A 14,028-nucleotide genomic window follows, 5' to 3' on the forward strand; every position below is an offset into this window, starting at 1 on the left:
CATGTTTCCTGAATGTTTGCCCATTCTTGAGCACGACAATAAACACTCTGTTACCCTCCTTGGCCGTAAAAGTACCGGAAATCCACTTTGGACCTTGACCATAATTCAGTACATAAACTGGATCGTTGACAGAGATGTCACGTGACACAGCAGCATGATCATGATACCGTTGCTGATTTTGACGTCTGTTTCCAACATGATCATTCAAATCAGGATGGACAAGAGAAAACTTGGTCTGACTTCTCTTCATCAGTAGTTCAGTAGGGGAGACCCCGGTAAGCGTGTGAGGTCTTGTCCTGTAACTAAGCAATATACATGACAAACGAGTCTGCAGTGAACCCTGAGTCACACGTTTCATGCTTTGCCTGATCGTTTGAACCGCACACTCTGCTTCACCATTAGACGCAGATTTGAATGGAGCAGACCTTACATGTCTGATATTATTGAGTTTCATGAACTCCTGAAACTCAAGACTTGTGAAGCAAGATCCATTATCGCTCACAATAATGTCAGGCAAATCATGAGTAGCAAACATGACACAAAGGCTCTCAATAGTTGCTGTGGACGTACTGGATGATATAACAATACACTCTATCCACTTTGAATATGCATCCACCACAACAAAAACATCTTTCCCAGAAAGGGCCCGCAAAATCGATGTGTATCCTCGACCATGGTTTAGATGGCCATGACCAAAGACTCAGCGGAGATTCCGCTGGTACTTTACTTAGCTGCATACAAGTATTGCACTGGTGCACACATGATTCCAGATCAGAGTCAATTCCAGGCCACCAAACATCAGCTCTAGCAATGGCTTTCATCATGGCGATACCAGGATTAGTGCTATGTAGTTCACGTACAAATGTTTCTCTACCTTTCTTAGGCATGACAACATGATTGTCCCATAGTAGACAAGCTGACTGAATGAACAGTTCATCTTTGCGACGGTTGTAAGATTTGGTCTCATCACACATTTCCATAGGTATTGCAGACCAATCACCACTGAGGACAAAATGTTTCACAACTGATAAAATAGGATCAAGGCTGGTCCAGATCCTCACTTATTGAGCAGTGCCAGGAGTTCCTTCACTCTCAAAATCATCCATTACTAACTAGATCTGCAGGTTGAGGCGTCTTCACCTCAGGTGTGGGCAACGGCAGACGACTCAGTACATCGGCACAATTTTCAGTGCCAGGTCTATGATGAATAACATAATCATTGGCAGACAATGTCAATGCCCACCTCTGGATATGGGACGATGCATTGGTATTAATACCTTTGTTTTCCGAAAACAATGAAATGAGTGGTTTGTGATCCGTTTCGAGTTCAAAACGAAGACCAAATAGGTACAGATGCATCTTTTTGACCCCATACACACAGGCCAAAGCTTCTTTTTTTACCATGCTGTAAGCTCTTTCCACCTTTGACAAACTTTTTGAAGCATACACAACAGGTTGTAGTTTACCCGACTCATTTGCTTGTTGGAGTACACAGCCCACCCCATATGATGAAGTACCACAGGCAAATACAAGACGCTTACACAGATCATAGTGAACCAGCTTGTTCGAACAGAGCAAATTCTTGGCTTTCTCAAAAGCTCTGTCTTGAGATACACTCCAGACCCAGTTGTCACCTTTTCTGAGCAGCATGTGCAGTGTCTCTAATAAAGTGCTCAATCTGGGTAAGAAATTACCGAAGTAGTTGAGTAGCCCAAGGAATAAACACAGCTCCATCACATTCTGAGGTCTGGGTGCATTTTTGATGGGCTTGGTTTTCAAATCAGTAGACCTGATGCCATCAGCAGCAATCTTCCTCCCCAGGAATTCAACTTCAGGTGCCATGAAGACACACCTCGAACGTTTCAGCCTGAGTCCCACTTTGTCCAGATGATGTAGGACTTCTTCAAGATTGTTCAGATGTTCAGCAGTGTCGCGACCTGTGACCAGAATGTCATCTTGAAACATGACAGTTCTAGGAACGGACTTCAGTAGACTCTCCATGCTCCTGTGAAATATGACTGCAGCTGAACGGATTCCAAAAGGACACCTGTTGTAGGCGAACAGTCTTTTATGGGTGTTGATGCAGGTGAGTTTCGTCGAAGTGTCGACAAGCTCCTGTGTCATATAGGCCAACGTCAGATCCAGTTTAATGAACGACTTTCCACCAGCTAGCATGGCGAACAGGTCATCAACCTACGGTAGAGGATACTGATCCTGTTTCCAAAATCGGTTAATCGTACCCTTGCAGTCTCCACAGATCCCGACAGTGCCATCACTCTTCAATACAGGAACGATAGGACTGGCCCATTCGTTAAATTCGACCGGTGATATAGCTCCTTCATGTTGGAGTCTGTCAAGCTCAATTTCGACCTTCTCCCTCATCATGTACGGAACAGACCGAGCTGTATGATAGACAGGTCTTGCATCAGAATCCAGGTGAATCTGCACTTTGGCTCCAGTAAAATTGCCAATATCCGGTTCAAACAAAGAAGGAAACTCCTTCAGCACTTGAGCACATGAAGTGTTATCTATCGAGGACAACGCTTTGATATCATTCCAGTTCTACTTGATTTTCTCGAGCTAATTCCTGCCGAGCAGCATTGGACCATTACCTGGGACGATCCATAATGGTAAATCATGAACCACACCATCATACGACACCTTGACTACTGCACTGCCAATCACCGGTATGAGTTCCTTAGTGTAAGTACGCAACTTGGCATTGACTGGACTCCGCTTAGGCTTCACAGCCTCAGTGTCCCACAGCTTGTCGAATGTCCTTTGGCTCATTATCGACTGACTCGCACCCGTGTCTAGCTCCATTGATACCGGCACACCATTCAGCTTCACATTAACCATTATCGGTTGGCTTTTTGTCAGGAACGAATACAGGCTGTACACTTCCTCCTCGGGTATCTTGGGTTGCATATCCAGGCCAGCACTGGACTGGTCATCATCATCAATGTGATGAGTGGCAGCACGCTTGCTCAGTTGTGGGCATATTCACTGAAGATGCCACACTTTCGAACAGCCTTTACAGATGTACTGGTTAAACTGACACTGATGAGGCTGATGATAGCCCCCACAACGCCAACAGGGTGAAATCTGATTCGTACCAGTTGGCGGACTTTGAGCAACTACAGGTTTCACATAAGCAGTCGAGTAGGCCCTGCAATAAGCAGCACTGCTAGACGATGACACAATCTTGTTTACAGTACTTGCCGTGGAGCGCCGACTCTTCGATGATATCTGCCTTAAATTATCATCAGTCGGCATGCATGCCTGGGCAGTCGCAATGGCCTTGCTCAAATCCAGCATTTCTGCAGCCAATAATTTCCGAAGGATCACATCATGGTTGATGCCTATCACGAAGAAATCTTGCAGCATGTTTTCCAACGCGTTTCCGAACTTACACGTCTCAGCTAGACGTCTTAGGTCGGCGACGAATCCCGACACATCCTGGCCCTCAGCACGAACATGTCTGTAGAAGCATTAGCATGAGATGGTGATCCCCTCTTTTGGCTTGAGATGTTCACACACCAGAGCGCACAAATCCCCATACTCTTTATCCATTGGATGTGCAGGCGAGAGAAGATTCTTTATGAGGCCATAAATTTTTGGAAAACTGCCCTACGCCTAACTGCATCACCAGCTTCCTCCATTTTGTTGGCCACGAAATACTGATCCAGGCAGTCGATAAAATCCGCGCAATCCTTGCCATCCACGAATCTCTCCAGAATTCCAATGGTGCCCATTGTGCAGGCGAAGGTTCTTAAATTACCTCGTCGCCAAATGTAATGTATATAATGACTCGAAAGACTTGTTACTATAAGCTCACTCAGGTGCAAACCTGTTTCAACTTTATTCACGCCCAAAGTGCGCACATGACATGGTACTCGCTCTTATAAACCAGGGCCCGCGCACGCACGCATACAGCCTGATGACCTCTGACAGTGGCGCCCCCTGGTTTCTAGTGACGCCAAGCATCAATACATAACCGTTCCCACTGCATTTTGACCCTATGTCTGGAGGTCCTCCTGGCCCCCTGTGGATACATGGCATCTGTCCTCCTTTCCACCTCCTCCACCAAGACCTCCAGTACAGTGACCAAAAACCTTGGAGCCTGCTTGCTCCTATGTTGTGCCGTACCTCACTGTTTCCCAGGACAGATTCAGTTCCTGCATGGTTCCCAGCACTTGCTCCAACCACAATATACCTCCCCTTTAAGAGGTGCAAGCTAGCTTTAAGCCGTGCTGGCTAGCTTTAAGTTTTGCTAGGAAGTTGCGATTTTGGGCCCCCTGTTGATGCGTGCAACCAATGAGCAGCGTGGTTTGCGCTGGCTGCACACAGAAGTCATTATAATGAGTAGGCAGCACTAAGTCAATCAACGGACGCGGGTAAATCACGTATCGCAATCTGTTTTCAGGGGCTATCCAATTTAGCTCCCCATATATCAGTAAATTCAGAATCTGATTGCACTCTATAATGTACATGCCAGAAGCCAATTGCACTGCTCTCAGTGAATATATTTTAATATCTTTTGATACCTGAGCTTGAACTATTTTAATAATCTGACTCACAAGTGCTTAGCTTTAATTTGGATTCCGCGTATGAATGCTGTAAAATTTGTGTTTTTTTCTGAGGCATCAGTCAGGATTCCTGTCTTCCAAAGCACAAATTCCTATGTTAAACTCTAGCTGATTGGGAATTCAAAAGGTGATGATAGGCATGCTGGTTTTACAGCTTCAGGAGTATGATTGACATAGACAAGTTTTTAATAAGAAAAGCAAAAAATATGGAAAACCTTACATATTGTTATAGTACTACTGCCCTGTCAAGTGAGTTAATGGCAGTGTAAGCTGTTTATTGTTGTGTTTTACTATAAATAAGTCATTTCTGTAAAGGCTGTTGCCTTAGAAACAGTGATCACAAGAAATTGTTAGTGACCTGCTGTATCTCTACAGCACAACAGTTCTTTTTAAAGAAAAACACAATTTCCTTTCACAAATAATTGGTGAAAAACAAACTGCTTGAAAGATTAGTTTGTTAGTTATCTTCCTAATTTGTTATGTAAATTCAATCCTAATTGGTACAACATAGTTACAATTTCATTTTTTGTTCAGTAGTTAATAGCAAGCTGGAAACCAAAAATAATTGATGCATTTGGTATATTGCATATTACCATATGATTGCTTATTTTTTTAGATTATTATTGGTTTCAAACAGCACTTTCTGTCCAACAGTGTGTACAAATCCAGTTGAAGTAGCTCTGTATGCAAGACAAATTAATTTAGTATATGCCATAATCTATTACATTTCAACAGCAGTGTTGACATTGGGATATATATTATGGATCTACAACCCACTCTGTCATATATTGACTATTCATTCCCATGATTTGGTAATCCCACAGTGGATTATGTTACATTCAATTAAGGCATCAAGAGCATGGACTGACCTGACCGGATGCAGCAATACTATTATGACACTGACAGAAAGAAAATATACAATGTAATAAAACTGCACCCACTATTTATAAAAAGAAGCTTATAGAAATTATGTCAAACAGCAATCTTATAAAATATCAAGGCATTTCTCAGACAGCTTATCATGGCAGAAACTCCAAAATGCAATTACTGTTTGGTAATCCTTCCCGGCTCCCCAGCTATCAATTATTTTTTATATATCCAATAAAAAGAGGATACAATGGATGGATTGATGTGATAATTTTGTTTAACGTATTCCTGTCCTCTATTGTGGATGGAAAGACATCAGTATATTTGAATTTTATCTTAGTCTTCCTATTTTTTGGTTGAAAAACACAGGAAAAATGTTAAGAAAAAATAGATGTAATGAGTTAGAGTCCTTACAGCATTGAATACAGGAATAAGTTGCAAAACCAATTTACTCTGTTTAACGGTCAGTGCAATTAAACAACTCCTTCCACATGCATTGCGATAAAATGGACCCCGAGTGCTGTAATAACCAAGGAAAGATCACTTTTGCAATTCAATGGACAATAGCTTCCTTTATAACCTGAGAATAGGAAACATTTGTATCTCTGATGTTTAATTTTTTTTAAGAAAAATTAAATAAATGGTTTTCCAATAATCTTTTGGATATCTTTTTAAACAATCACAGTTCTGACTACAGTCCACTACAGTCTATCTTTTCAATGCACAATTATTTGCAAGTTATTTCTTTAAATTTTCATTTATGGGTCATCATTTCTCAATGTCATTGATCTTAACAGCAAAGGTGGAGTTAAACATAGAAACATAGAAAATAGGTGCAGGAGTAGGCCATTCGGCCCTTCGAGCCTGCACCGCCATTCAATGAGTTCATGGTTGAACATGCAACCTCAGTACCCCATTCCTGCTTTCTCACCATACCCCTTGATCCCCCTAGTAGTAAGGACTACATCTAACCTGGGATACGAACCCAGGATCTCCTGTTTACCAGACAGGATTGTGTGTCAGAGTTGTAATTCATCAACAACAGTTACAGGTAATCAGACTGAGCTTGAAAGGTATAATATTTTCATTTGCATCACAAATAATGGTTGTTTGAATCAGTCAGTATTTTAATGTGGACATTAAAAGAAGAAAGAAATGGGAAATCTGAAATCAAAGCAGAACATTTTGGAAAGAGTATGTTAGTATCTGAAAAAAGAAAAGCCAAGTTAATGTTTGGTTTGCAGATCCTTCATCAGAACTGGATCCCTATTATGATGAAGGATCTACACCCAATAAGAACTCTTTTCACAGATTTGAATGGATCTGCTGTGTATTTCTACCACTTTATTTTATCAGATTTGGACTATCGTCAATTGTACCTGCCTCCCAAAATAAAATAACCTTGCAGGCCTACCTGAACCCAATTTATTTGGATAAGGTTGGTTCTCCTCAATATTTACCCATACAAGCAATGATTTGCAGTTTCTATGTGCACCTACAGTTAATCAAGCACTCTCTGTGGCTTGCATTGTTCCAAACATATATCTTTAGGCTGGTTGTGTGTTCCATCTCCCGATACCTTCAGCTGAGCAAGATGAATTACACCAATGGACAACACTTCCCTGTTGAGTTGCCTGCTGGCATCACTCACTGTAGAGCATCCATTTATTGAAAAATGACAAATGTTTTCTGCTATATAATTATTTCTTAGCCAGTTGTGTTAACATTTTAGCCCAACAATATAATATAAAGACAGAATAGAGTTATTCATAATTTCTCATTCATTTTAGTCCACATAAGTGAAAGTATATTTACAAAGTGTAACTTCAAGATGACTCTTATTTATAATGAAATAAAGTTTTCAGTAAGTATTTTTTGAATGTAGTTGTGTGTGTATATTTTATATGAGATTATTGGGATAGAAATGAAAAAACCAAGAGCGGACTAGTTAGGTAGTTGTATCTGATCACTGTCATACTGATTGAACCTATTTTAACCCTTGTGACCACGAAATGTGTTTCAAAACTTTCAAACTATGCACATGTTTGTAATATTAATGACAGCTGCTGAATATTATAAAATACAATTTGAGAATTCTAGAATATTTTTGATTGGTACTAAACCCAGAACACAAATGTAACGATTACAAGTTTTGCTGCAAAGTTTATCAGTTGGACAAGCCCCTTGTCAGTTGACACTGTGTGCTGTGGTACATAGGAACAGGAGTAGGCCATTCAGCCCCTCGAGCCTGTTCCGCCATTCAATGAGATCATAACTGACTTGTATCTTAACTCCATCCACCTACCTTGGCGTCATATCCTTTTGTACCCTTGTCTAGCCAAAATATAGCGACCTCAGATTTAAAGTTATTAATTAGCCAGCATCTACTGCTTTTGGTGGGAGAGAGTTCCACATTTTTACCACCCTTTAGTGAAGAAGTGTTTCTTAACTTCTCTCCTGGATTGCCTGGCTCTGATTTTAAAGATATATCCCCTTGTCCTAGACTCCCCACCAACTGAAAAAGCTTATCTCTATCTACTCTACCAATTTCTTTCAAAATTCTAATACAGGGTATTCTCAATCAAATCACCCTTTAACCTATATTCCAGGGAAAACAAACCTAGTTTATGTAATCTAATTTTTGGAACCCGGGTAACATTCTGGTGCATCTGCGCTGCTCTCTTTCCAATGCCAATATATCCTTTCTAAGAGTGCTACCCAGAGCTGTACACAGTACTCCAGATGTGGTCTAACCAAGGCTTTGTATAGCTATAGCAAAACTTCCTCCCTTTTATATTCGAACCATCTCATTATAAAGGATTTTTGGATTATTTTTTGTAAAACCTGACTACTACATTTTAGTGATCTGTGTACATGGACCCCAAAATCTCTTTGGACCTTCACTGTTCCTAGCATTTTACCATTTAAATAATACTTGGATCAATCCTTTTTTGGTCCAAAATGGATGATCTCATAGTTGTGGTGAAATCCATCTGCCACAGTTTCACCCATTCACTGAATCTATCAATGCCGTTTGTAATTTTATGCTCACTTACTATACCACCAATCTTTGTACATCGGCAAACTTTGATATATGCTCTCTATTGTGCTATCGAAGTCATTAATAAACATAGTGCATAATTGATGCCCAAGCACAGATCCTTGTGGGACACCACTAGTCACCTCCTTCTAATTCGAGCACATATCCATTATCCCTACTTCGAGGGCAGAAATTCAGCCTCCCGATAAGGCCTGTTACCGCCGGGAAGCAGCGGCCACGCGGTGGTGTCGAATGGCTGCCGATTTTTGGCCAAATGGCTGCCGCTCGCGAAATTTTCCTCGGTTTTTCTGGCAGTCCCCACTTCCGCCCCACTGTTGCCAAACCCTCCTAAGTGCATCATCAAAGTGCGCACCGCCGATCTCCCGGTCCGCAAGCAAAATTCACCTAAAATAAAATCGTGCGGCGCCGTGCGGATCCCTGACAGTTTATTATGTCGGTGCACTGTATTTGCAGTGTGTGCAAAATGGAGGTGCGGCCACCATCAAAGGGGAGGGCGCACTGCCACGGCCGGAATCTTTTTTTTTTGGCTGATTGCCAGGTCGGCCCAACAATGATGCCCCCCCCCGGGTTCGGCCAGGCCGCCACACTAGGGTGTCAGGCCCAGCAGACCGAACGAAAATAATCGCAGAGCTCACAGTAGTTCTCTGCTTTAAGTGGAGTTACATTTGCATTTTTCCAATCTAAAGGAACAATTCCTGAATAGGGAGTGCTTTGGAAGATTATAGCTAAAGCATATGCAATCTCCTCACCAACTTCATTTAACACTCTGGGGTGGAAGCCATCAGGCCCTGGGGATTTGTCAGTCTTTAGTGCCATTATTTTATCTAATACTGTGTTCTTGCTTACATTAACTTTAATGAGTTTATGTTGATTCCAGAAAGTTATCTTGAATGCACTCAAGAAATTAATTACTTTCTGACTTGAGCTACTCTACTCTTCGCAATTTATATGATAATGAAAGTTGCCCATTAAAACAACTTTGCTTTTACTACGTCTCTCTAATCTCTGATTTAATATATTCTGCCACTTCATTGCTGCTACCAAGAGGCAACTCCTGTCACAGTTATAAATCCTCTCTTATTCCTCAATGTTACCCATAGAGTTTCCATTGATTGCTTTCCTTTACCTGGATCCTCTCTTACTAATGTAATAGTGTCTTTAATCAATCCTCTTCCAGTTTCCCTATACTTTCTAAAGATCATCTAACCTGGAATATTTAACACCCAATCATGACCAGCTAGCAGCTATGGGGTAGAATTTGGCCAGCGCAGATTTCTGCCGCACTCACCGGAGGTGCGCCGTTTTTGTCCACCTTGAAGTGCTCCAAAAACCTTCAGGCTGTGTTTGGCCGCTCCCCAGCCTCTCCTCGATGGTGGTGTAGTGTGGCCACTGGATTCGGGAGCGGAGCCAGGTCTTGGCGCTGAAAACAGTGCCGGGATCTCTGCACATGCACGCTAGAGTGTGCGCGCAGTAGCTCCTCGCCCCCAGGATCTGAGAGTGTGTGCTGCAGGCTGTGTGGGAGGGGCCGAAGCGTGCCGCCCCTATCCCTGGCCGAATGGTCTCCCTCATCGGCAGCCTGCTGCCTTCCCAGGCCGTATTTTGGTAGGATTTCTATTTTTTATTTGTTATTGATTGATTATTTATTACTTTGGTCTTGGTACTTTAGGTGTAGGGTTCCTTCTATTTTTTATTTGTTAATTAATTGCTTATTACTTTTTGTGCTTTGTTTAATGCTTTGTAAGTCTTGGTGCTAGGTGCAGGTCCTCTCAGCTTCCTTGTATTTTTTTATTTGTTATTGAATGTTTATTTTTGTGCTTTGTTTAGTGCTTGGTGCTTTAGAATGTACTTACCTGCGCTGATTTCTTAACTTTCCGCAAGGGTTTTCTGTGCGGACCATAAGTGGCCACATACGCTGGCCTAAGTTAGTTTGGAGCAACTGGCCTAAATAACCAAAACATGCGTAGGTGGCTGGTAATGCCCCCTTTTGGAAAAAAAAAACTAAACAAAAAAAAATCCTATCTAACTCACTTACACTGGCGCAAATTAAATGTGCAGAATGGGGATTTTTAAGATATTCCAGAAAAATCAAGTTGCTCCAGAAAAATCAAGTTGCTCCAAAAAAAAACGGAACAACTCCTGGCCAAATTTGGGCCCTATGTCTCTGTAATGGCCACCGTGGCATAACCTCTAAGCTGTATTTGAGCCTCTAATTTTCTTAATTTATTTCTTATACTCTGTGGATAGTATATAAAACTTTTATTTGGATAAGAGCCCCTAACCTGTCCTTCTGCTCAAATGCAGTCTAACTCACACCATTTAACTTACCACGTTTCTTATTTGTCACTCCTGCTGTAACTACTTTAGTTATTTTAGTAGTCCCGTCACCTGGAGTATCACTGTCTGCTCTTAAACTTTTTTTTAAAAGTCTTTAAACTATCATTTTTACTATTTGCGATCTTCCTTCCCTCACTTCCCATTTATTAGTTTAAAGTCCTTTTACCACCCTATTTATCCTTTCCATTGAGACCTAGGTCCCAGCCTGGTTCAGATTCAGCTCATCCCAAAGGTACAGCTCCCTCCTATCCCAGTACTGGTACCAGTGTCCCTTGAAATGAGACAGAAACATATAAACCATGTATTGTCTCAGTTTCAACGCCTGGTCTTGAGGATTTTCCTCTGAGATAGTTTCTTCCTGGGAGAGCTCCTACTGTTGAGAAGGACCGAGAGGAAAGAGAAAATAATTCGAATGGCAATGAGAGCCTGCACATTTACAAAAGACACGCTTTATAATGCAAATTGATGTAGTCAAACTGACTCATTGTGCAATTTTCTGTATGTAGTGAAGGGATACTTGTCATCGTCAGAGTCCCACTGCAGACAAGCCCCTAGCCTCAAAGTGGGCAAGAGTTAGTGAGTATCAGATGTACAGGGCTTCTGCTTGCAGTGCAGATGCCTAGAGGGAGATAAAATAAGTTGCAAGCAGTATGGGGAGGTGTCGAATTGCAAGCATTTTTCTAGAGTATGAATTGCGGAAGGAGTTCTGAGAGAACGAGCTCATTCTGCAAAATCAACCAAGTGAGATGAGAATGCTGCTAGCAGCTGTTATGACGGGAGCAAGGAAGAACAGAGTGTGTGTTTGGAATGAGAATGAGAGGTGGTATTGTGTGCCCTTGTGCTGTGGTAAGGAAAGTGATACCAGTGAGGGAATCGATTAGCGTGCTGGGAGAGGGGTTGGGAAGGACTGTTGGTAAGTGTTACTGAGAGAAACGGAGAATGCAGAGCTGTACTAACACTTAAGCAGAAGAATGATACACTATTGGGGTGAATTTCTACATTTATGCTGTTTTTTTCCAGGATTTCCATGGCTCTTCTGCTATAGTTATGATGGACAAGAAGAAGAACTCCCAGGAAATTCACATTCTATGTTTTAGATGGTGTAATGTTCCTGCCCTTAATAAACAGTTCATCCCCGAATTACTGTGAGTATCACCATAGGAGGTTTTCTAATGCATTTAAAAGTTTTAAGTCCATCATAATTCAAAAGTCACACTTCAAACTGTCAAAAACATAAAAAGAAGAAAGAAAGACAGTAATTTCATATTTGTTTCTTCTGATCAGGAGCTGGAAATTTACATGTTCCTGCCAATCTGTAAACTTCCTTCATCAACAGCAATTAACCTCTAATTTATCTTAGGATCCACTATAGTAATTAGATATTGTGGCCTTTAAGGAACCAATCTAGTTAAACACAACTGCACCTCCGCAGTGGAATAATACAATGTGTATTGCATATAACACCCCTGGTGTTTTGAAACAGTGCACCATCCAACTTACCTTGAACAACATTATAAGTGACCTGCTAGTAATTTATACATTTATTTTTTTGGTCAAAATTAATAAGTTTCATTTTTTTTCCAGTTATCAACTATATAGTCCTCTTTAATTGCTAACATTGTTATTCTTCACTTGGATGATGCAAGTTTAGATCATTCCCAATGGCATGTTTCAGGCATGGTAGAGGTCAAGAAATTGTGCAGATTTCATCGACTCTGTTGGGACTCATGCAAAGCGCTATTTTCCATTCATAAAATGTGAGAGCGTCATAACATATTCAATTTTATTTAAATTGCATGCAATTTCATCTCTCATGCTAGAATGATGTAATGCTCTTAGCCGCCCACATGAAATGTGTGGAAAACAAATTAAAGAAGCTGTTAACATGCACAAGCTTTTTGAGAGCTGTTTTTGTTTATTTGTGGGTTTTTTGCCTTTTTGTGTCCGTTCTTTTCTGAATAGACATTTAGGAAATATTTATCTTATTACAAAAGCAACCAAGTTTTTTTTTCGATTAGAGCTGACTTTCCAAATATCTGGCACAACAGGAAGATTGTTGAAGAAGAAGGGATCTGAAAATGGGCTTTTAAAAATAAACGTACTCCAGCTCAAAGTGATAGGGCATCTAACGGCAAGCTATGAGTCCTCTGCTGGTTGGCAAGTCAATGTCAAATTAATGATGCTTTTAAAGCACTTTAATCACAGTATCTAATACTTGAAGTGGTACAATATGAAAGAAAACATTGCAGGAGATTAGCTGTCACCTGGCTGTACTGCCACACCCACCATTGTGCCACCTAACACATATGAAGGTTTGGCAGACCCACGTGACATTGGCCAGAGGCAGGCAGATGTACAGTTATGCCAAACTGTAAAATATTGACAGCACTGACAGTGGTAGTCAAGGTTATCAACATTCAACTCTTCTGTTTCTGGCCCCTTCCAGGCTAATTTAGAACCTACCTGCAGTATCAGCTACTCACAGATATATCAAATAGAAAATTGATGCATTGTTGAGCATTGCCAACACTTTAATTTCTCTTAGGAAAGCAACACTAGCATGACATAACTGCCCAATGTCACTCCACTGCTGCATTGCTCAATGTGCATCCATTCAGGCAGCAGGTTTCTGCTCCTCCACCAGCACCACCATTATCCATGCACTGTGACTCACCTGACCATTCTTCCTCAAGTTTACTCACAGCACCCTCTGCATTGTGTGTAGCTCTGCTGGTGCTAGCAAATCTTAACAAGAGGTGTGTGGGATGCTGTAAGGTGCTGGTTTGATCTGGGCTCCGGGGAGGCTGCTCTACAAGACCTACTGTGACAGAAAAGGAACCGTTTTTACAATGTTGGCTCCAAGAAACATCTTCAAACAGTGGTTACATTTCAAGATACTTGCATGATGTCTTTGTGGTTGTATGTATGTCTGTGCAAATGAGTGAGAAAGAGGTCAAGATGAATAAGAGCAGATTATACTATTTGTCAACTTGAGAGAGGCCTGTGGATTCACCTTTCTCTGCTCAGTCAATGCTCTTCTCAGTGAGGATGTTCATGATGAATATCTCAAAGGAGGTCAGGAAAGTTAAAATTCATGTTCATTGTCTGTTTTGTTCGATTAGGTCTCATCTTTTCTTGCAAACAGGAAAAATCTTATGATGTTGCAAGTTTAAGGAG

At 41.2% G+C, this 14,028-nt stretch overlaps 1 protein-coding gene across 1 annotated transcript in view; it reads left to right on the forward strand.

Moving 5' to 3' along the window:
* The window catches only part of LOC139277046 (uridine-cytidine kinase-like 1), a 168,954-nt gene extending 157,030 nt beyond the window's left edge, over positions 1-11,924 (forward strand). Inside the window, exon 16 of the mRNA XM_070895056.1 lies at positions 11,872-11,924. Within this exon, the coding sequence (XP_070751157.1) occupies positions 11,872-11,896 (25 nt within the window). The 3' untranslated portion in view covers positions 11,897-11,924. The remainder of the gene's footprint in view (positions 1-11,871) is intronic.
* Positions 11,925-14,028: the final 2,104 nt, after the last annotated feature.

The sequence above is a fragment of the Pristiophorus japonicus genome, chromosome 12 (genome assembly GCF_044704955.1).
Source record: "Pristiophorus japonicus isolate sPriJap1 chromosome 12, sPriJap1.hap1, whole genome shotgun sequence".
In the NCBI taxonomy this organism is placed as follows: Eukaryota; Metazoa; Chordata; class Chondrichthyes; family Pristiophoridae; genus Pristiophorus; species Pristiophorus japonicus.